This window comes from Rhincodon typus, chromosome 34 (assembly GCF_021869965.1).
Source record: "Rhincodon typus isolate 14 chromosome 34, sRhiTyp1.1, whole genome shotgun sequence".
NCBI lineage: Eukaryota > Metazoa > Chordata > Chondrichthyes > Orectolobiformes > Rhincodontidae > Rhincodon > Rhincodon typus.
Window position 1 is genome coordinate 11,767,069 of NC_063365.1, and position 23,288 is coordinate 11,790,356.

The 23,288-nt window shown below is 38.7% G+C and overlaps 1 protein-coding gene across 1 annotated transcript in view; it reads right to left on the bottom strand.

Annotated features, from left to right (window-relative positions):
- Positions 1–8,644: 8,644 nt before the first annotated feature.
- adam8a (ADAM metallopeptidase domain 8a) overlaps positions 8,645–23,288 on the bottom strand; it is a 35,844-nt gene continuing 21,200 nt past the window's right edge. Inside the window, exons 16-22 of the mRNA XM_020533374.2 lie at positions 23,081–23,165; positions 21,995–22,115; positions 19,826–19,991; positions 17,425–17,484; positions 16,576–16,647; positions 12,671–12,748; positions 8,645–11,122 (exon numbers count right to left, since the gene is read on the bottom strand). Coding sequence (XP_020388963.2) covers positions 11,072–11,122; positions 12,671–12,748; positions 16,576–16,647; positions 17,425–17,484; positions 19,826–19,991; positions 21,995–22,115; positions 23,081–23,165 — 633 coding nt within the window. The 3' untranslated portion in view covers positions 8,645–11,071. The remainder of the gene's footprint in view (positions 11,123–12,670; positions 12,749–16,575; positions 16,648–17,424; positions 17,485–19,825; positions 19,992–21,994; positions 22,116–23,080; positions 23,166–23,288) is intronic.

Sequence of the window (23,288 nt, forward strand, 5' to 3'; positions counted from 1 at the left end):
TTATTTTAAAATGTGCCCGTTCACCCACTTGTTTGCCATCAGCTGCCACGCTGTCATATATAAACAGATTCATATCAAACCATTAGGGCATATTCTAACCTTAAAATGATTATCTTGATATCACAGCATTAGAAATGATTCTGCCCACAAACATCACCTTATTTGTTTTTTTAAAATATCGTTCCTATCAGATAATTGGCCTGGACGTGTTTAAGCAAATTGTATCAAAAATAAACAATTAACATTCAAATTGGGTTCATTTAGTGCCACAGACGCCCTGGCCTTGCTTTCTTTTTACTGAGATGTGCCAAATTTAGGGCACATGTTTACTATAAAAAATGTTTTTTCTGCAGCCTTGCTGGTGATGCTGGTGCTGTCAATGGTTGCCCACTGAAACATAGCCTCAGTCTCAGGGACATTGATTTGGAAACCAAGAATGTTGTAGGGAAAATGACTCAATTTCTTTTGTACAATGTATTGTCATGGTCTGTCAATTCATCACTGTATGCCCAGTATGGCCTTACAGCAAGAGCTGTGTCCATCACTACCTCTTGTAATACTTGTAGATTTATATCTTGTTGGATACCTTATTTGATTTAATTAGGGTGCTTCTCTGTTAAGTTCAATGTACCTGCTGGGCTTGTGACTTCCAGAACATGCTGAACTGTTGCTTCACATTGGAGCAAAGGTTGACTGGATATGGAGGTTAGAAGAATGAGAAGACACCTCAATGGAAAAAAGATTCTAAGAAGACTTAATAAGGTAGATGTAGAGAGGTTTTTTTTTCTCTTTTTGGAGAATCTAGGAGCAGTGGGCATAATTTCAGAGTAAGGAGTTAAGACAGATGAGGAATTTCTTCTCAGAGAGTAGTGAATCTGTGGAACTCTTTATCGCAAAAGACTGTCAAGGCTGAGCCATTAAGTATATTCGAGACCGAGGTATATTTTTAAATCAAGAAAGGAATCAAGGGTTATGGGGAAAAGGCAGGAGTTGAGGATTATTAAATCAGCCATGATCTCATTAAATGGCAAAGCAGAATTGATAAGATGAATTGTCTACTTTTGCTCGTACATCTTATGGATCTGGAACATTTATACTGTAGCGTAGTATCCTCTTACCTTCTTCATTGGGAGTGATGCTGTCACCAGTACATATGTACATCTGCTAATCTGGTTTATATGTCACATCCAGATGGTATATCTGTAACAGGAGTAATTTTCTTTAAAGTAACAATGGAACAGATAGCTTGAGGAAAATGCTTTAATTTCAATTGAAAAAACAGGTATTGTTGGAAATATTCACACACAAAAACAGTGACCAGGTACTCTGCTAAGATCAAGAGAGAATGTATCCAGTTTATATTAAAGATGTGCATGTAAATGCAACTGGTTGTCTTTGCTGCATTTGGGTTACTCCATGTCCTGTTTTGCTGGTTTATACTGCGGGTCACTTCATAATTTACATCATAGTATTTCAGCACTGGTGTTGCTTTTACTGGTTATTTAATTTTAGTGAGTGTTGCTTGTAATTCTATGCATAATACCAATATAATGTCCTTGCCCACAAGCTGGCGTTATGGTTCACCAACAATGAATTGGGCAATAATTTTGCCAAATAGTGGACCAATAAATTGCTGCACTACTTTTACAGCTCTCATGTTTTTGGGATTCAGACAAGGACTATTTGTTGTCACTATATCGCATACATACTTGATCTCAGACGTCTTTAATTGTACCTTTTTCTTGTTCAACTTTAGGTTCATCTGTTCAAGCTCAGTCTAGGAGTTGCATCACATTGTGTTTCTGCATGCATAAACTAGCAGATCCTTCCATGTAGCTTCTACTCTTGAATGATCAGTAACTAGATTATGATGTCTGCTTGATATTCCTTTGGAAGAGAAGCTATGCCAAACTGCGTACACAATCTTTTTCTCCCAAAGGCATCCACAATGGAAAGCTTTCACCCCACTTCATTTATCAGTTACCATCCTTGACACCTAGAATAGTCAAGACTTTTGCCTTTTGCAAGTTGTGGCACAATTCCTTTGGTAGTTGGCATGGAGTAGTGGGGTATCTTCAGAGCTTTACTTAGATTATTTAAGTCAGTGTATACTCTCAGCTTTCCAGGTTGTTTCACTGTTGTCATGCTGCTAATCCATTCTGTAGGAATTATTATTTTCTTGACAACTTCCTTCTCTTCCAGCACTTCTGTCTTGTCTTTAAAGCTAGCCTTGAGGGCAGCTGGAACTTTCCTCAGTAGATACAGAATTGGTCTTACCCTCATCTGTTTTGAGATCATACTCTCTTGGAAGACAACCTACCCCTGTGAACATAATCAGTTTGCTCCTCTAGGATCTGTGCCACGGTCAATACTGTGCTGTGACGTGTTGCAAATCTCTTTGTACATTAGAGATTGGACTGGTAATGCTCCAACTTGCTCTGGCTAACATGAATGGCTTTTGCTTGCCATTTATGATCTGAAATGCCAGACTATTAGAGGAATCTATCCTTTTGGCATGAGTATGCCAAGTATTTGTGGGTTTATGAGTATTTATGGCCTCAACCTCACTTTCAAGGTTTTCGTTTTTGGAGCACCACATTGAGCCATTTTGGACAGACCTATGAAGATCATAGTGTTGTATGACACACAGTGTCTATCTGACACTTGATGTTCTCCTTCTGCAACCCTTATTTCAATAGTCTAGAACTACATTTCATCGGTTCACCTGACTGAACGAAACTGCCTATATGGTGTGTGGAGTACTTCATCAGAATCTTCAGCTAGTATCTCTCCGGTGGCCATCTGCTTCCTTCAGGCAAGACACACACACACACCACCCCCACCTCCCCCCACCACACACACACACACACACACACACACACTGCTTTTCTCATTCTGCTTTCTCCTATTGCAAGATGACGTCTACAAAATTTGTAGCCTTTTGGGGCTGAAGTCTTTATCATCCTAATTCAAAAAATGCTCTATTCTGTCATGAATATGCCCTAACTGCTGATTGACCATCACAGCTCTTCTGCACATCTCAAATATATTTGCAACATATTAGAGTGGCATGGTGGCTCAGCGGTTAGCACTGCTGCCTCACAACGCTAGGAACCCTGGTTCAATTCTACCCTCAAGTAACTCTATGTGTGGAGTTTGCACATTCTCCATGTCTGCGTGATTTTTCCTGCGGGTGCTCTGGTTTGCTCCAGCAGTACAAATATGTGCAGGTTAGATGGATTGGCCATGCTAAATTACCCTAGTGTCCAGGGGTGTGCAGGCTGGGTGGATTAGCCATGGGAATTGCAGGATTACGGGGATAGTGTATGGGGCTGTGTCTGAATGATGCTCTTTGGGGGGTCAGTGTGGACTTGATGGGCTGAATGGTCTACTTTCACAATGTAGGGATTCTACTCTATGATATACAAGATCCTGAGGGGTCTTAATGGGCCAGTTGTGGGGTTGATGTTTTCTCTAAGAGAATACTGTTTGATTTTGATTGAATTTATTGTCATGTGCACATAAATGCAGTGAAAAGCTTTGTTTATGAGCGGTACAGGCAGATCACAGCAAGCAAAGGATGTACATATCAAAAAGACTTGGAGGCATGCAGGTTACATTGCAGGCGATATTATTTGAGGCTAGAGTCCATTCAACAGTCTGATAACGGCTGGAAAAATGCTGTTCCTGAGCCTGCTTGTGCGTGTGTTCAGGCTTCAGTATCTTCCTCCTGACGGAAGAGATTATAGGAAGTCATTACCAGGGTGCGATGGTCTTTGATGATGTCGACTGCCTTTCCACAGCAGTGAGCCATGTAAATAGAGTCCATGGATGGAATGTTGGCTTCCGTGATGGTCTGGGCTGCGCACACAATCTTCTGTAGTTTCTTTTGGTCCTTGGCAGAGCAGTTGCCATACCAGACCGTTATGCACCTGGACAGTATGCTTTCAGTGGTGCATCTGTAGAAGTTGCTGAGGGACCTTATGGACATGCCAAATTTCCTGAGCTGCCTGAGGAAGAAGAGGCGTTGTTGTGCCTTCTTGACTGTTGCATCTATATGGGAAGTCCAGGACTGGTCGTCAGTTATCATCACTCCGAGGAACTTGATGCTCTTCACCCTCTCAACCTCAGTTCTGTTGATGTAGATGGGAGCGTGTTCTCCTCCTTTCTGAAGTCGACGATCAGTTCTTTAGTTTTGCGGACATGGAGAGACAGATTGTTTTCATTGCACCACGTCACCAAGTCCTTGATCTCTCTTCTGTATTTTGACTCGTTGTTGTTAGATATCCGTCTCACTGTGGTGGTGTTGTCAGTGAACTTGTAGATGGCGTCCATTCGGAATTTGGCAACACAGTCGTAGGTTTACAGAGATTACAGTAGCGGGTTGAGGACGCATCCGTGGGGGGCTCCAGTGTTGACTGTTATTGTGGAGGAGGTGCAGTTACTGATCCTCACTGATTGTGGCCTTTGGGTCAGAAAGCTGAAGATCCAATTGCAGAAGATGGGGCTCAGACCAAGGTCATGCAGTTTTGACCCCAGTCTGGAGGGGATAATGGTGTTGAAGGTGGAGCTGTAGTCAACGAGCAGGAGCCTTATGTAGCTGTCTTTGTTGTCCAGATGCTCCAGGGATGAGTGCAGGGCTAGGGATATAGCATCCTCTGTGGATCTGTTATGTCGGTAGACAAATTGTAGGGGATTGAGGCAGGCTGGGAGACTGGAGTTGATGTGGGCCATGACCAGCCTCTTGAAGCACGAATAATCATGAAGTCAGAGCTATTGGGCGGTAGTCATTAAGGCACACTGCATTTGTTTTCTTGGGTATGGGGATGATAGTGGTCTTCTCGAAGCAGGTGGGGACTTTGGCTTGTAGGGGGGAAGAGGTTGAAGATGTTGGTGAATACTTCCACCAGTTGGTCCACACAAGATCACAGTGCTCGGCTGGGGACACCATCTGGGCCTGTTGCTTTCCTTTGGTTGACTCCCAGGAAGACTGATCTACTTCTGAAGCTGTTACAGAGGGAACAGGTGTGTCTGGGGCTGTCAGGGCAGGCATTGCCATGCCAGTGGTATTCTGCTCAAACTGAGCATAGAAAGCATTGAGTGTATCAGGGAGGGATGTGTCATTGTCCGCTATTTTACGCTGTTTCATTTTGTATCCTGTAATATTGTTTAGGCCTTGACATAGACAGCGGGAGTCTGTTTGGTAGGTGTGGGCTCTAACTTGGTCTAGTACTGCTTCTTGGCCTCCCTGATGGCTTTGCAGAGGTCATACCTGGATTTTCTGTATTGGTCCGGGTCACCCGACTTGAATACCGCACGTCTGGTCTACAGTAGGGAGTGGATTTCCTGGTTCATCCAAGGTTTACGGTTGGGGAACTCTCCGATTGATTTCTTTGGTACACAGTCCTCCACACATTTGCTAATGAAGTCCGTGACAGTGGTGGCATACTCGTCTAGGTTTTCCGTTGAACACTTGAACGTGGCCCAGTCTGCCGAGTCCAAGCAGTCCTGGACACAGTCTTCTGCTGCCTCGGACCAGCACTGTACTTCATTTTGTGAAGGATTCTCCCGTTTCAGTTTCTGCTTGTAAGCTGGGAGGAGGAAAACAGTGCTGTGGTCAGATTTTCTGAAGTGTGGGCAGGGGATTGAGCTATAGGTATCTTTGATGGTTGTGTAGCAGTGGTCCAGAATGTTCGGTCCTCTAGTGGGGTAGGACATGTGCTGGTGGTATTTTGGCATCAACTTCAGGTAAAATTCTCTTTGAGGGGATGAGAGTCTTTGGAATTCCCTTCCTGAAAGAATATTTTTAAGTCAGAGGTTGATAGATTCTTGTTTAACTGGGGGTCTCAGTGTTGTCAGGGATAGGCGAGAACATAGAATTGAGGTTACAATCAGATCCGCCTTGATGTTATTGAATAATAGAGCAGGCACAAGGGGTCGAATGGTCTCTTACAGCTTCTAGTCTGTACATTGTATGTTTACAATTGCTTTTCTGTGAATAACTTTCTCACATCTAATGCAATCAAGTCTTCAACTAGACCATTTTCTGGTTGGGCAAATTCAGAGGATTTTTCAAGCTGACCAAATCAATGGACTCTTTTTCAACTTAGGCCCTCAACATATGAATGGCACATATTTAATATTTGATCATTTGAGGTTCAGAGCTTGTTTTTGAGACTTGAATTTCTGCAGGTTTATTTTGTTCTTCAGAAAGATTCAAGGTTGAATACACTTTGAACCAGTCTCTTCCCAGCAATGATACAAGTGTGGTGACAGGTAGCTGTTTTAGTTTGTTAAACAAAGGACTTATACACTTACTGGTAACGTACTGGGCGAGTTGCTGAACAGAGACCTCTGAGTGCAGTTTCATAGTTCCTTTAAAGTGGAATTGCGGGTAGATAGAATAGTGAAGAAGTCATTTGGTATACTTGCCTTTATTGGTCAGTGCATTGCGTATAGGAGTTGGAAGGTCATGTTGTGGCTGTATAGGACATTGGCTAGGCCACTTTTGGAGTATTGCGTGCAATTCTAGTCTCGCTCCTATAGGAAGGATGTTGTGAAACGAGAAGGGGTTCAGAAAAGATTTACAAGGATGTTGCCAGGGTTGTAAAGTTTGAGCTATAGGGCGAGGCTGAATAGGTCATGGCTATTTTCTCTGAGTGTCAGAGGCTGAAGGGTGACCGTATAGAAGTTTATAAAATCATGAGGGGCACGGATAGGGTAGATTGGCAAGGTCTTTTCCCCAGGCTGGGGGAGTTGACAACTAGAGGGCATAGGTTTAAGGTGAGAGGGGAAAGATATAAAAGGGACTTAAGGGGCAACCTTTTTGTGTAGAGGGTGGTGCGTGTATGGAATTAACTTCTAGAGAAAGTGGTGGAGGCTAGTACGATTACAACATTTAAAAAGCATCTGGGTGTGTATATGAATAGGAAAATTTTACAGGGATAGGGGCTAAATGCTGGCAAATGGGACTAGATTTATCTAGGAAAACTGGTCACCATGGACGAGTTGGACCAAAGGATCTGTTTCTGTGCCGTATATCTCTATGACAAAGCTGTCACTATTTTGTAATTTGCTGGGAAGGGAAAAGCTGTGGTCATTTTCTTTTTCTCAGTGTTTCAGCCGTGGCCTGTTTCTTTATTCTTTCAGTTGCTTTCGCATCATTGAACATAGTTATGGCTCTGCTAATAGCTATACTATTATGTTTACAGCTCTTCAACACGGTCACAGCTTCACTTTTGGCACTACATTCTGTCTTTGAGGCAGCTGTCTGGTCATAAGTGTCTTTATTGAAGTGCTGCTAGGGTGGTTGTCTGTATTGTATCTATCTTATGGTAGACATCATATGCCACAGCAGACCCAGAGGACATTTGTTCATTATTGCAGTTCAATTCAAAGAGAAACAATATTGTTTGCCTAATGAATTTAACTCATGAAAATTGTCTTCCATGGGTATCTGGACACCATAGCTAGATAGATAGGCCTTTGACATCTAGATCCTGGTTCAAACGCAACATAGTTGAGTGAGGTGAAAATCCCCTGTGCTCTCAGTTAGTTTGAGTGTGAAATGAAGTTGTAGAATTTCAATAGTATTTCTATTGGGCAGTAGTAGTGTTACTGCAAGAAATGAAAAATGTCGCCAGTGCCATAGCGGGCAATCTTCTGAAATTAGGATAGAGTAGTGAGAGTTTTATTGCGTCTAATATCAGTCAAAAGGAAAACTTAAAAATCAAGCAACTCTGTTCTGCAAGGGAAATGGAGTGGCAAATAATGTCAATATTGCTGCTTTGCTAATGGATGAGACCTGACTCAGGCATAAGTCTCAGTAATATATACTAACCAAGGTTGTTTGATCTGCAAAGGACCTGGATGGCATTTTAAACAATGTAGCTTACTTGTGACAGGCTCAGCACTCGATTAAACTTGCAACGAGGAAGCAGAGGCTTTAAAAAGGAGGCCTGGGTTCAATGCTACTGAGGTGTGTCATAACATCTCTGAAGAGGTTAATCAGAAAAAAAGTTTCTATACTCTGGACTGGCTGTATCACATCACCCTAGAATGTTGTGCTCTGTACAACTGGAGCAGGTAATCAGGGAATATAACAGATACAGAGGAACTCAGAGCATGGAGCAGTCTTCATCTTCATGAAAAAGCTGAGTTTTAAACTTATTTTTGAGAGGTTTGGAAAGACCATGAAAAAGGTGTTTCTTTCAGATGCACAAGAAAAATCTGGGTGTCTACCGTCCTGCTATGAAGCCTACCTGTGTTATCAGTCAATGAAAGAATACTTCTAGTTTTCAATTTAAAATCATAAGCAGCACCTCTTGGTTTTGGGATCGGAGGGTATCCTGAAAGGGGAACTTGCATTATTCTCTGATTTTTATCAAGGTACGACAAAAGGCATAAAATAATGGCATAAATTCCTGTGGTTTTGCCTATGACTTAGAATTCTATTTTCAAAAATCACAGTAATCATTTCTACAGCCAGTTACATGGGTTCAGTTGTACTTCTGAGGCAGAAACACAAAATAATCAACTTCTCAAAAGCAACTGCAGTGCATTCTTACAAGTACAAGTACAATATTTATTTGCTAAATAAAATAAATAACTCATCGCACACTGACAAGTATTTGTTCAGTCCAGCTGAAAAGTGCAAATAATTTAATTATGAACATCTCTGTGGGATTTGACAAAATGGAATTGAAAAATCAAATGGTAAAGCTAGATAACAATTGATATCACAATTCACCAATTTTGGATTTAAAAAAGTTAGGAAAAAATTTGAATAATCTTTGACAACATAAAATCAAAACTGTTTTTCGGCTCTGATTAAAATGATAACGTAGAAGAACAAGATCAGTGCAAAATAAAGGTTCCACAAATACGTAGTCAAGACCTGTTAATCTGAGGATATTCATTTTTTTTTAAGAGAAGAAAATGCACCTATAGCAATTCTGAATCAAGTTTATGGAAATCATGTTTATTTAATGGAAATGAGAGGTCTCTCATCTCCACTACTATCTTTGATATGCTCAAAAGCATTCCTGCCAGTACAAATACCATGGAAATGCGTTAAAAAATTATTCCTATTATAAAAGTTTTCCATGGATGTCATTAGCTAGCTAAAATACTAGTTCAATTCAGAAATTTGCACTATTTTTCTCCTGCTAAGCTTCATATTTGTTACATTTTTAAAAATAGTCGGTCATTCAGGTGAAACTACACAGTTAATGATATTTGCACCACATTCGAAAATTTATTTTCCCTCTGAATTGTCTTTTTTTGGCTTTGAAGTTGTTTTTGAAATCTGTTAATCAGGAATGCCAACCTCTAAATCAAAACTTTAACAGACACTATTTTATGTTTCGAGTATTTATCTCGCACTTTCCCAAAATAAGTGTACACAAACAAAATCAGAATTAAAAAAAAAAGTGTTCCTTGCATTAAAAACGGACAAAAGCATTGATAGAGGATAAGTACAATTGTAAATACTTTTGTCTCTATTAAAATTTATTTAAATATTCTTCAAGCATGTGTCATGATTCTAGCAATCTGTGTTAAGGCACAAATTTGAGGGGAAATAATGTACATTGTAATAATGAGTTCTAAAATCTAACTAAATCTAAAACAAAGAATTGTGGATGCTGGAGATCTGAAACAACATATACAGAAATTGCTCAGCTGGTCTGGTAACATCTATGGAGAGAAGACAGAGTTAATGTTGAGCCAAGTGACCCTTCAAAATTCAGTGCTGAAGAAAGTACTTGAAACTTTAACTGTCTTCTCTCCACAGATGCTGCCAGATATGCTAAAATTCTCCAGCATTTTCTGTTTTTGTTTATTTCTGCCCAAATCTAAACTGATTGGGATTTGCTTATTTAAGATTGGCTAATTGAGTCACCTGTAGGCTTACAGCTATATTTCCAATTTCAGTAATTAAATCCCTGCAAAGATACCCAAGGGGACTGTGCAATGTATTCTAACTCGTTTTTTATAAATAAAATATGTACTTTGTCCTTAAAAGTTGTAAACTTGCATAAATGAAATGGTTCAATATTATTGAGAGGAAAAAATGGTAGGACCATACATAGCTAAAGATAAATCAACCAGCATCGAGAGGGTTGTTCAAATCATGGGCTATTTAAAGCAAGGTCACACTGACATGCAGACAAAAAGAGTTCCAACATGAATCTCATCCTAGGCTGATTTCCAATTGTTCTAAATGAAACAATTTATTGCTGGACAGAACAGAGATTTGTAATGAAGACAAAGTGCTGGAAATATCAGATTTGGCAGCCTTTGGGTAGAGTGTAACAAAGTTAACGTTTAAAGTGAGTGACCTCTCACCAGAGTTTCCTGTTGGTTCTGTCCATTTAGCTTTTATGTTAGAGACCAATTTCATCAAACCCTAATAAGATACAGTACAGAAGCAGGCCACTTGTCCAATTAAGTGTATAATAGATATTGTTCTCCATATGAACCATCTAATTTAAGCAAACCTCCAAAAATTGAATCAGAGACTTTAATAAAAATCCTTATTTTGATCAAGTCAGACTAATGACTTTAACTGGACGACTAAGTGCACAGTTGTTCCTTCACAAATACTGGAAAGGGGGCTAGAAAATGATCCTTCTGATTCACATCCATGTATAGTCTTTGTGCAAGACCAAATCAAGCAGACAAATGTAATATTTTACTGGATTTTCTTTCTTCAAAATAGCTTCTTTCTATATAGAAGGATCACTTCACAAATTGTATCTCATTACTGTTTGCAGGAGAGTTATTTTAATTTACATAATTATAATATCAAGAAAAATAAATCCTTAATAGTACCAAGGCAACAGTACCATGAAAGCACCATTATTAGAGATGTTCAGTTTTTTTCCTTTTTGAATCTGTCACTGTCTTGTACTGTTCAATTTTTTTTTTCCAAAAAACTGTACAAACTTGTAGACAAGGAACCAAAGATAATGCTTTTATCCTCTTCCTGAAATGACAGAAAAAGACAGCGAGTCTACCAGCTCTACAGCTGTGCGTCTGTAAGACAATGATGTTGTTGCATATTTCGTCTTCATCTGGGCTGATTTGGTGGCTTTAAAGCCACTTTTGGCTTGTAACCAACCTAGCAAGAAGAAGATTATATTGTTTAGTCACAATGACACTTTATATTTGACTTCTGTTACAATTGTCATCTTCAAATTCTTTACCTGAAGGCAGGTCCAACTCTCAGCATTTCATGAGTAGGACAAGAGGCAGGTCCCAAACCCTCTCCAGATCAACAGCAATCAAACCACATGACTGTTGGTGCCGATTTGATCCATACCAGTTCTCTGGCCAACTAAGCCAATTGGCTCTTAACGAGTCAGAGTCGCTGCAGCAACATATATTTTTAGATGCATGTTGTACTGTAAAAATGGTAGGGGCTCCTACCATTCTTTCCAAAACATTCTGACCTGGAGCCGCTCCCACTCTTATCACCTGCCATTGTTGTATGCTGGAAGGACTTACAGGTTGACACTCAATTGGTTTGGCCACATTATGAAAGCATCTTCCTCAAGTGGGACTTGAACCTGGAGCTCTGGCTGAGAGTTGTGAATGCTACCACTGCACCCAAAAAATTCCTACATTTCAATACATTTATTAAAATGATTCCAAATGACAATTTAACCCTGTGCATTATCTCCACAAACCAGGAATTGTTATTAATGTATTCAAATTGCAGAATAACCCAATTGCTCTCTCTCCAACCCCATTCATCTTCCCGTCTGTTGGGTTGACTCTGGAGAACACAATATTGAACTGGCCCATACTGAGCACCTGTTTGGAGTATGGATCATGGTAACAAATTGCTTTCAAGTTAAAATGCTGGAGGGATTACTCTGTCCTGTTATATGATAATTATAAATTTTAGGGTCAATTTTAATGTTGTAAACAAGTAAATAAAAAGCACATATTTATAGAAGTTTCTATTTAGTTTTTGTCTTTTCTTAATCACTGTCTTTATATAATGTCAATTCAAAAGAACAATGATTGTTTCATCATCATTTTCATCACTGTGGAAAGAGTGATGTATCTTGAAGGCTACAAACCAATCTTCACTAATTTGAGCAACTCACTTTACTTATAATAATCTAAAAGTCTTTGGATTTAAAATATTGATAATTCAACTGGTAACAATACTTCCCAATCATTATCTATAACTGAACTGTTTATGTTTGAATGATATAGCTTTGTTCTTCAGGGAAGTTACCTTAGATTTGAGCTATCAAGTGGAGCAATATTTACGCTAGGGATATGGAATCTAACTCTAATTGGTGTATGTATTATACTTTCAGTTTAAAAAGATAGCCATCATAACTACTATATGAAGAAGTCACAGACTGAACATTGATCATCCAGCACAAATTATACTATTTATAACTGTAAAATAAAAGTGGAGCTAAAATGAACTCTCTCAGTTAGCAGAATAGAACATGATATGGATATTTTCTAAATCAACCTGTTCAGAGATGTTATTACACACCAGGTTGGACTTAAACCAGGTAGACTTCATAATTAGGCTCACCTAGCTATGAACAATCCGAATTCACCCTCTGGCCTGGATTTACAAATCAGTCCTGGTTTATAGGGGTGGAAGTGGTAGTTTTTTTAATATATATTGGAAACTTACCAGTGTGTATTTGGAGGATGCAGCCGGAAAGCATGGTTTAACAGGTGGTAGGGGAGGCTGAATAGTAGGTTTTACCACCTGGAAAGCAAAAGGTTGTGTTTGTCATCTTGTAGGAACTAGTTACTTCCTCATTTTTTGCTAACTGCATCAATTTAGATCATGTACAAAGTTAACTGCACAATTTATTCAAATAAAATCAAACTCAATTCAGTTTTGAAACAGGAGCATCAAGCTAAAATTATAACAAAATGAATTTTAAGAATCTAATGTGTCTAACTTGTCTATTGATAGATAATTAAAATGTGTGCATAAATATATTGTATGCAGATGCATTGACAGTCATACAAAGAGGCACATGTGAATGCACACATGTAAAGAGTTTATCTTCTTTTCAAGTGCTCCTTGAATGAATTCAAATTTAGAGCAAAGGCATTCTGAAAATATAACGAAAATTGTTTTATAGTTAAATAATATTATCTAACTTTTTGAATTCAAGTCTTTTTACTCCTGAGGAACATGCATTTGAGATTTCATTCTGACTCTCAGTTTTAACTTAATGTTAGCCACTCATCAATTCTCATCCTCTAAGCACCACAATAGCACTGTTTCATCAAAGTACAGTAGCAGCCAAATATTTTAGCAGTTGTGTTACTCCCCCAATATCCATTAAACTTGAATAAAAGTTAAAGTGCATGGGATTGGTGGTTGTATATTGAAATGGATTGAGAACTGTTTGGCAAACAAGAAACAAGAAAGAATGAACCGGTCTTTTTGTGAGTGGCAGGCAGTAACTAGTGGAGTACCGCAGGGATCAGTGTTTGGATCCCAGCTATCCACAGCATATTTTGATGAGAAAATTGTGTCATTATCTCCAAGTTTGCAGATGACACAAAGCTGGGTGGGTAGAATGCCAAGATTCAGTGTGATTTGGACAAGTTACATAACTGGGCAAATACGTGGCAAATGTAGTATAATGTCGATAAGTGAGGTTATTCACTTTGGTAACAAAAGCAGAAGGCAGTATTATCTGAACTGTGGTTAACTGGGAAGACGGAGGTGCAACAAGACCTTAGTGTTATCATGCATCAGTCATTGAAAGTAAGCATGTAGGTGCCGCAGGTGAAGAAGTCAAATAGTATGTTGGTCTTCATTATGAGAGAATGAGGGTACAGGAGCAGGGCCAGTTACAGGGAATTGGTAAGACTACACCTGGGTATTATATACAGTTTTGGTCTCCTGATCAGAGAAGGAAGTTCTGGCTACGGAAGGAGTGCAAAGAAAGTTTACCAGACTTATTCCTGGGATGGCAGAACTGGCATAAGGGGAGAAACTGAATCCCAATCATAGTTCAGATAATCTGCCACCCTGTTTTTGCTACCAAAAGTATTTGGGGAACTAGTAAGAGACTAAAAAGCAGGGACGTCCAAATGCAATCATCTCAGGATTGTTCCAATATCACAGGTTGGGCGAGTACAGAAGTAAGAAGATTGAATGAATTAACACTCAGTAAGGAAAATAATGCAGGAGGAAGGGCTTTAACTTTTGCGGCATTGGGACCAGTTATGGGGCAGTTGCGACCTGTGCAAGAGTTGAACCTTAGCAGGAATAGGTTTAAATATTCTTATGGGGAAATATGCAGGTGCCGTGGGAGAGGGCTGAGTCTAGGCTTTCAGGAATTGGTAACTAGAGAGGAAATTCTGAATTGAATAAAAACAAAGTTTATTATGGCAAGCAGTAAACTGTAAACAAAAGTGAAAAGCAACAGACGCAAATCCTGGAATCAACCAGAATCAATTACAGAAGTGCTAAAAAGGCAGAATTTTTTTTAAAAAGTCTTCATGTGCACAGCATTCACAATAAGGTAGGTGAATTGATGGCACAAGTACAATGATATCATTTAATTGCCAATATGGAGATTAGGAGAGGCGATGACCTAGTGGTATTATCGCTGGACTGTCCAGAGACCCAGATAATGTTCTGGGGCCTGGGTTCAAATCCCGCCACAGCAGATGGTAGAATTTGAATTCAATAAATGTCTGGAATTAAGAATCTAATGATGACCGTGAATCCATTGTTGATTGTCAGAAAAACCCATCTGGTTCATGAATGTTCTTTAGGGAAGGAAACTCCCATCCTTACCTGGTCTGGCCTACATGTGACTCCAGACCCACAGCAATATGGGTAACTCTCAACCGCCCTCTGGGCAATGAGGGATGGGCAATAAATGCTGCCTAGCCAGCAACACCCTCATCCCGTAAATGAATTAAAGAAAGATATGGCTGCAGCGTGACGAAGACTTGGAACTGTTGATAATAAGAGGTAGGATCAGTATTTTAGTGAAAGAGGATCTGCCACCAGAAGAATAGGATATAGAATCTGACGGAGCGAAGAAATATCAAGAAGCAGAAAACACTGCTCAGAATAGTTTGAGTCATTGTACAGTAATGGTAATGCAGGGTAAGGTTTAAATCAAGAAGTTATAGAGATGCATTTGGTAAAGAGCATGCAGTAAGCATGGGAGACATCAATTTACAAATAGACTGGGTAAATCGAATGAATACCAATACTGTGGCAGAACAATTCTACGAAGCTGTTCATGGTGGTTTTCTGGAGCAATTTGTTAGGGCACAGTCTATTTTTAGATCTAGTGTTATGCAATGACAAAGGGGTATTTAATAATCCAGTTTTAATATTAACATTGTGGAATAGTGACCATAGTAGGATATAATTTTCCATTGGAAAAGTAGTAGTTAAAACTGAAATTAGGATCTCAAATCTAAACAAGGACAATTATGAAGGTATGAGCATGAGGTTGGCTGTGGTTGATTGGAATAATACATTAAAAGCATGCTAAATAGGCAATGGCTAGTATATAAAAGAATTAGTGCTGGTTTTCAAAAACCACACATTCCTTTAAGGCAGAAATACCCAAAGGAAAAGTGAGAGTCCCACAGCTAACAAATTTGAAAGATTGTGTTAGATCAAAGGCTTATAAAGTTGTTAAAGGAAGCTTTACGCCTGAGGATCAGGAAAATTTTGGAATTTAAAGGAGGATTAAAACATTGGATTTAAAAAAAAAGAATGTAAAACAGCAAGAACAGAAAATGGATTGTAAATCTTATATCTGAATAAATATGATAGCAACTTTAGAACTCTTAACGAAAGGACCGAATGAAGTATCGGTTAGTATTGGTAGAATCAATGGAAAACCAGATACTGAAAGACAAGAAAAACTTAGCTTGAGATAGAGAAAATCAATATCTTCAACAACTATTGGAACTTGAAAGAGTGAGACTTCACAATTAAGAGTTAGTTTTCAAGGCCAGAAACAAATAAATCATTAAACGGGTACTTAGGTTGAAATGGACTCAATTTTCCATGGCAGGTTTAGTTCATTTCTACCATTCAAATACCATGAATCCTATTCTGTCCAATTTATTTCATTGATAAGGCACACACTGAGGTGCCATTTCCACAAAGCGAGAGGTGAAGTGGCACAATTATAACAGAAACCTTTGAATTTCTGCTTGAAACCACACATCTACCCTTGTCTGAAGTCACTGCAATATTTGCTTTGACATAAAACAGTGCTGTTAACTTCACTGCTATTTTGACAAATCACGGGCCATTATTTTTTTTCATAAAATCAGCAGTTGTTTCCTGCTATTTAAGTATATTGTGTTTAAATGTAGAGAGAGAAATGATGCAACTGCATCACCAGCCTGAAAAAGTTGTGTGTGCTGACTTAGTCTGTAACATTCTCATTCATCTGGTATGAAATGTTTCATAAGCACAGTGTATCAGATATTTCCTGTTGAGTGCTATAATCATTTCCCCCAATTATACTTTAAAATAAAATGTAAAATTATAAATGAAACAAAATGAACTATAATCTTAAAACTCACCGGTACACGTGTAGGTGGATATTGTTTGCAAGGTGGGACTGGAGGTGGTGCACGCGGTTTTTCAACTTTTTGCTAGGATTAAAAAAAGAAAAATTTAACTTTTTGTTCTTATTTTTTCCAGAAGCTATTATTTGAAAAAAAAAAGAAATCGCAATAAATTCAGTTTTGTGCAAGTTTAGCTGTCTATGATTGTGGCCACTAGGATTCTTTACAACTTGGCTGGATTGGGGAGTTCACAGAGCCAGTGCGAATCAAGTGCTTTATCTAACAATGGACTCATGCTCACTCTCACTTTGAATCAATAAGAAGTAGTATATAATTACAGCTCTTTTTTCTAACTGTCTAAGCCACTGTTGAATCCAGGATTTAAGATATATAGACTAAAACAAATATTGAAGAAAATATTCACTTAAACACATGGTAATAGTTACCCAATAGGCTAAGACAATAATCTGACTAGGAGATAATAAACTGAGCATGAAACAAAAGCAGTTTATAACTAATATCCAAAAATATTAAACTGCCCTTTTGAAATTCCTCAAAGGAAATGTTTTATTTTTGTTTAAATAATGGTGTGAACTTTCTAGGAAATGGTTTTTGGCTTTTCAATTTTAGCATAGTGAGGATGCTGAAACCTTTAAAAATTACCTCTGGTGAAATATCATTGACCAGATATATTGACTCTTTGTTCACAGATACTGCCTGACCTGCTGAAAATATTTCCATATATTCTGGTAAAAATTATTAATGATGCAATAAGCACAGGTTTATTGCATAATAAAATCAACAATTGCTTACCCTGTATTTATAACAGAACACACATGCACTCTCACTCACACACGCACATACCTGCACAGGTTTTGCTGTAACAGTTGTAGAAAAACTCTTAAGAGGAGCTGGTTTTGGGGGCTGGAAGGAAGTAAAACAAAACAAAAACAAATCAAATCAAATCAAACTTTGATTATAGCATCTTCTGTATTGTCACAACCTTTGCTCATTAGGGTTTTATTTGACATGTCATCAGATACTGATTCTATTCTTCTTCCCTGTAATTAACTGATTTTAGATTACAGGACATATTTTTCATTTTATTAAATATGCATATTATTAACTGTCATTGTGCTGCTATTTTTCATAAAACAAAGCAGAAACAATTTAATTTTGAGGCTCAAAGATCTGTTCACCAGTCCTATAAGTCAAATAAGTGCAATAACGCCAGTGAACAGACTTAAAGTAGCCAATTAAATTGGCCCTATGATCAGTGGGTGTCAATTACAAACCAACTACATGTTTCTCGGATCAAGTTTTCCACAAGGAAATTTATTGCATTGTAAATGTCTTATTACACTCATTATTTGCTAATTGTTCCTACAGATATAATTTATTATCCATTGTGTTAATGGTATAAACTGAAAGCATGATAGAAAATCAAGACATTTATCATAAGTCCAGATTTGCAACCAGAAAGCTATAGCCATTTTTTTGGGACATACTCCCTTCAGGGTAAATAGACTAAGAAACTGAATGTTTTCTGTCCTCACTTTTGATCTAAAGGATTGAACAACATTACAATGCAGCAGGTATCTCAAGTTTTTAAAAAATATAAAGCAATCAATAAGAAGGGGCCCATCATATCTGAGCATTCCACAGACTCTCTTTCCCATTATTAAATTGCAACTATAGCACTATGCCCTTTAAGTTCAGGACAGCAAGTTTGAAGAGGGAAATCAGATCATGCTCAGTTTGTTTAAAGCTTGTAAAGTTCTAGGTGAAGAGGAAGACTGAACAAAGAAGTTTGATTAGCTTGCAACCTGCTATCCTACCCATAACCAAACCTGCTCTGTATTATCACTTGACTGCAGTCACCTCCCCACTTGACACTCACCTCTCATCCTCCAGCATGCTTTTGATGTCAGCTCCCGACTTGTGTGCAAGCTCTCGTGGCTGACCTCTCACCTTTCACTCGTCATAAAGCTCAGCTTATCAAGGGTTTGGCTGTTCGCATCCTCACTTGTACCAATCCAATTAACTTACCAACTTGTGAGGTTGTTGACTTGCTTGCCAAGCTGCCTTGTTTTCGTTCGGATGTCTGGTCACCATGCTAGGTAACGTCATCAGTGAGACCTCTAATGAAGCGATGTTGTTCTACTCCACTTGGAATTTATACTGTCTGGTCTGTGTCATCTCCGATTTTGTTCTGTATGGGTCTGTATATGGGGTCCAATTCTATATGTTTGTTGATTGCATTACGGGTTGAGAACCATGCCTCTAGGAATTCCCGTGTGTGTCCATGTTTGACTTGGGCTACTATGGTCATGTTGCCTGGTTAGACTGATGGCCTTCATTGTCGGATTACTCAGACAACGAAGGCCATCAGTTTAACTGGGTCAACGCAAGAACAAGAGAAGAAAGAGTATAGTTTCCTCTCCCTGTGAGAAAGGGAAATATTGGGGTAAGGTGGCCTTGGAGAAATACTTGCCCGCTTATCACCACCTCAGCAACTGAATGCTGGGTGAAAACGTCCATCGGAGGTTCTCTCAACTCAACAGTAACTAAAGCCTTTAAAATGATCAATTAATGGAAATTTCTTGGCCTCGACTCACTACCTCCCCAATCACCTGCCTCCTTAGCAAGAGAAAGTGGCTAGTTTCCACCTCGGAAACAAGAGTGACCTGTCTGCTATGTTTTGAAGGGGGGGCGGGGTGCAGACCCACACATCCCCACCTGGCGAGAAGGGAAAAATACTTAACTTCTGCTGCTGGATCCCCCAAAGTGCAGGCCTCAAGCAGCATACTTTGGGATCTAAAAGCTGCCGGGGTCGCAAATGTCAAGGTCTGTGATAAGATGAGAAATACACCCTCTCTCGTCTTTAGCTCTCAGAGCTGATTAATATGTAATACAGTAAGTTATAGCAGAGGTATGCGTTAGCCACCACCTGATATGATTGCCACCACAACTAGAAAACTTGAGAGAATGCAATCTTCAAAGTGAGAAAAGCATTGCTCAGCAATAAAAAAAATGTTTATTTTTCTTTCTTAGGCAGGAATATGAGAAGCTTTCTTAGATTTAGGATCAGTATTGAACATTTTGGAAGGACAACTGAAAATGTTGCAGATGTAGAAGAATGCCTGATTATATTAAATACATGTTGTAACAGTGTCATGAAAGCAGACCACAGTTAGATACATATAACAGAAGTGTTACCAGAATTAACAGGAAACAGTTGAATTTATCATGGTGATGGATTTACCTGAGGTGGTGGACGTTTGGGTATCACTGTAATCTGCGGTCGCTGATCATTGCTTGAGGCAACAAGTAATGAATGTTTTACATGCGGACTTGTGTTGCTAGAATACATTGCTTTTGATTTGGCTCGGTCTTTTCGTTCAAATGTTGGATTTGACAAACCGCATGAGCTAGATTTTGTTTGCATGGGAAAAAGAGATAAAAGTTTATGAATAACATTTGAACCCAAATTAGTCACTAATTTTAACTATCGACCATGGGGTTTGCAGTTTCATTGCAACTCTCACAGGGTGCAACAACAAGCAATTCCAACGTCTGCTACTTTCTAGCAGAGGAATTATCTATGCAATGCATACAAGTTAACATTTTAAGCATAACAGTTACCCTTTCAATTACTTTCAATGCTAGCATCACATACTACAAATTCAATAACTCCGCAATACATTTTTGTAACCAGAATTCATAATAAAGCCAGTGGGGAAAAGTACTAGATCAATATTGTTTAATATGTTAAACAGGTGGTTAGTTGGGAATTGATTGGTAATGAGGGGGTGGGGGCACGGTGGCTCATTGGTTAGAACTGTTGCCTCAGCGCCAGGAACCCGGGTCTGATTCCAGCTTGGGTGACTGTGCAGTTTGCACTTTCTCTCCATGTCTGTGTAGGTTTCCTCCCACAGTCACAAAGATGTACAGGTTAGGTGGATTCACCATGCTATATTGTCCTGTAGTGTCCAGGGATATGCAAGTTGGGTCAGTTAGTCACAGTAAATATAGGGTCTGGGTAGGATGCTGTTGGGAGGCTCAGTGCAGGCTCTATGGGCCATTGAGTCTGTAGGGATTCTGTGAGGTGTGGTTGATTATCTACAAATTCTAAATACAAAAAGAATGAATAACAGAAAACACTCTTCAGCAAGCATTTTCAATATGCATTTGCATTTGTAATTTTGACCTTTTATCATTTAATTAATAAATATAAAAAAAGAAAAGCAGAGTGTGAGAGTGTATTTTATCTTTGGTTGCTACATATTAATCAACTAACACAAGGGTGAATTGAACAGGTGAAAACATTATTCTTTAGCACCATAAAGCACTAATAAAAGCTGCAGTGATGCAGTGGTACAGTCCCTACCTCTGGGCCAGAGATTTTGGGTTTAAGTCACAACTGCTCTAGCTGTGTGTCATCACATTTGAACTGGTTGATTAAAATACTTGAAAAACACTCAGAAAAACACTTAAAAACACAACACTACAAGGAGAGAGAAGTTGCGACTGTGATCAGCTGAACCAACTGTATATAACCACAGCAGGCCAGCAAATGATGAGGGAAAACTACCAGTAAAGAGCAGTTCCTACATCCACAGATGTATCCTCACCCCATGGACTGCAGCAGTTTAAGGCAGCAGCTCATCTCCACCTTCACAGCTTGTTTTCTAGCACACAACTCCAGCAAGGCATGACATCAGTGATCTAGACAAAATTCTTGGTCCTTGCTGACAGAATACGAGAACATGCAACTCTACTTTAAACAACTGGCCATAGAATTAGAAACACAAAAAGAATTTTTTTTGTTTGCTAAAACGGAAGCGAACTTGGTGAATAAAGTGGTGATTCATGTGTAACATGAAAGTGTCAAAATTAGTTACTTTTTCCTCAGTGTAGCATTTTAAAACAGTTGCATTAGGATTACTTTGTAGATGATTCAAACTCAATCCTGATGAGTCAAAATTCAAATGTTGCATCATTTCTGATTTAGTTAACTTGTATGCACTTGTAAAAGTATTCATGATAATGGAAATCTGCTACTACTTATACACTTTTTCTCTCAATTGCCTGAAAGGTAGGACAAATCCTTGTTTTAACAACATTCAGGTAACTTTTGAGCTTAAAACTGAGAACTATTTTGAGATGTGCACTTGCAACAACAGCATAAATAAAAGCAAAACACTGCAGATACTGGAGAAACTCAACAAGACTGGCAGCATCTGTAGAAAGGGAAACACAGTTAATGTTGATTTTGTAACATCAGACCTGCTGACTTTCTCCAGCATTTTCTGTTTTTATTGAAACAATAAAACCTTTGATTCACACCAACATTGTCATGTCTAAAAAAATAGTGCAATGCCAGTAACAGTGACTGAAGTAGGGAAAACACTGGTTCCCATTCAATACTCACATTTTGCTTGTATGGTTCTTCATCAAGCATTTTTTATAATACAGAAGTGCACCGCTTATTAGGAAAAGTAAAATGATGAAGGGAAGGACCACTGAGAGAATAATGATTGTGGCAGCATTTCCTAGTAAAAAGTAAAGTATAAATTAATTCATTTCTGCAAGTACACAACACTGTCCTTTGGGCTGTACAAACAGAAGGCAGAGCTAAACCCTTAAAATAACTGTCTCACAAAACCTGGAAACACTCAAAAATCACTGGATTTTTCTCAGAAACTACAAAAGAAATTTGTTAACTCAACTCCTCACATTATCGATTGGTACAACATTGAGAGAAATTGCAAGACTGAACTAATGTTCTTCTGATCTCATTCAAAATGTGAGGACAGGGACAGTACATTCACACACATGGAAGGGAACAAGGGGGAAGGATATGGCATAGCAAAATGGAGAATAGCATGCCATCTTCATACACCACTAGCTCAAAAGAAGCTTGGACCCCATCCAAAGGATTGGTCATGGCTTCATATGCAAAAGTTGTCATAGAAAACAGTCACGAGGCTCAGCTATGCGTACTGAACAAGGCACTGAGCGGAAATGAGGCTGTTTCTGTCAGGCTTGTCATAATATAGCATTCATGCCAGTTATGCAGAAATGCACATCAGCAGCAAACATAATTAGGGTGAATCTTCAAGTAAATTCCAAGAAACTCACATTTGGAACTAAACGTAGTTTTTAAATCTTTTTAGGGTTAAATCAATCAAATTATTACACAAATGTCTTTGGGGAAAAAATGGGAAGCGTGTCTTGTGACTATTGTGAATATTGAAAGAAACTAAAAGTTATACTAAAATTCTATGCAGATGTGGAAATGCTAAAATAGTAACTGAGCTTTTTGGATTGGGTGAAACTGAACATTTTTGAACAGTTATATTCTTTAGCCTAAAATGCATCATGTGTTGTGGAATGATTATCATCGAATCAGAGAGGAGGACCATTCAGCCCATCATGTCCATTCTGGCTCTCTGGACTAACCAAAACTAAAAGTACAAGAGTCACCTCATTTCTGTAAGGCTGCTTGGATTCTTACCTGTGGATAAGCTACCATTTCGTGTAAGACAATACGGTGGTGCCCAACCTGAATCACAGTGACATTCTCTCTTGTGATTACAAACCTGAAAAATAATTTAGAATATTAGCAACAACTTCACCTGAAATGGAATAAATTTACAAATGTGTTACATAGTATTAAGTGTAGTTTCTGAATGCCCTTTCCCTAAAATGTCCTGCAAATTTAT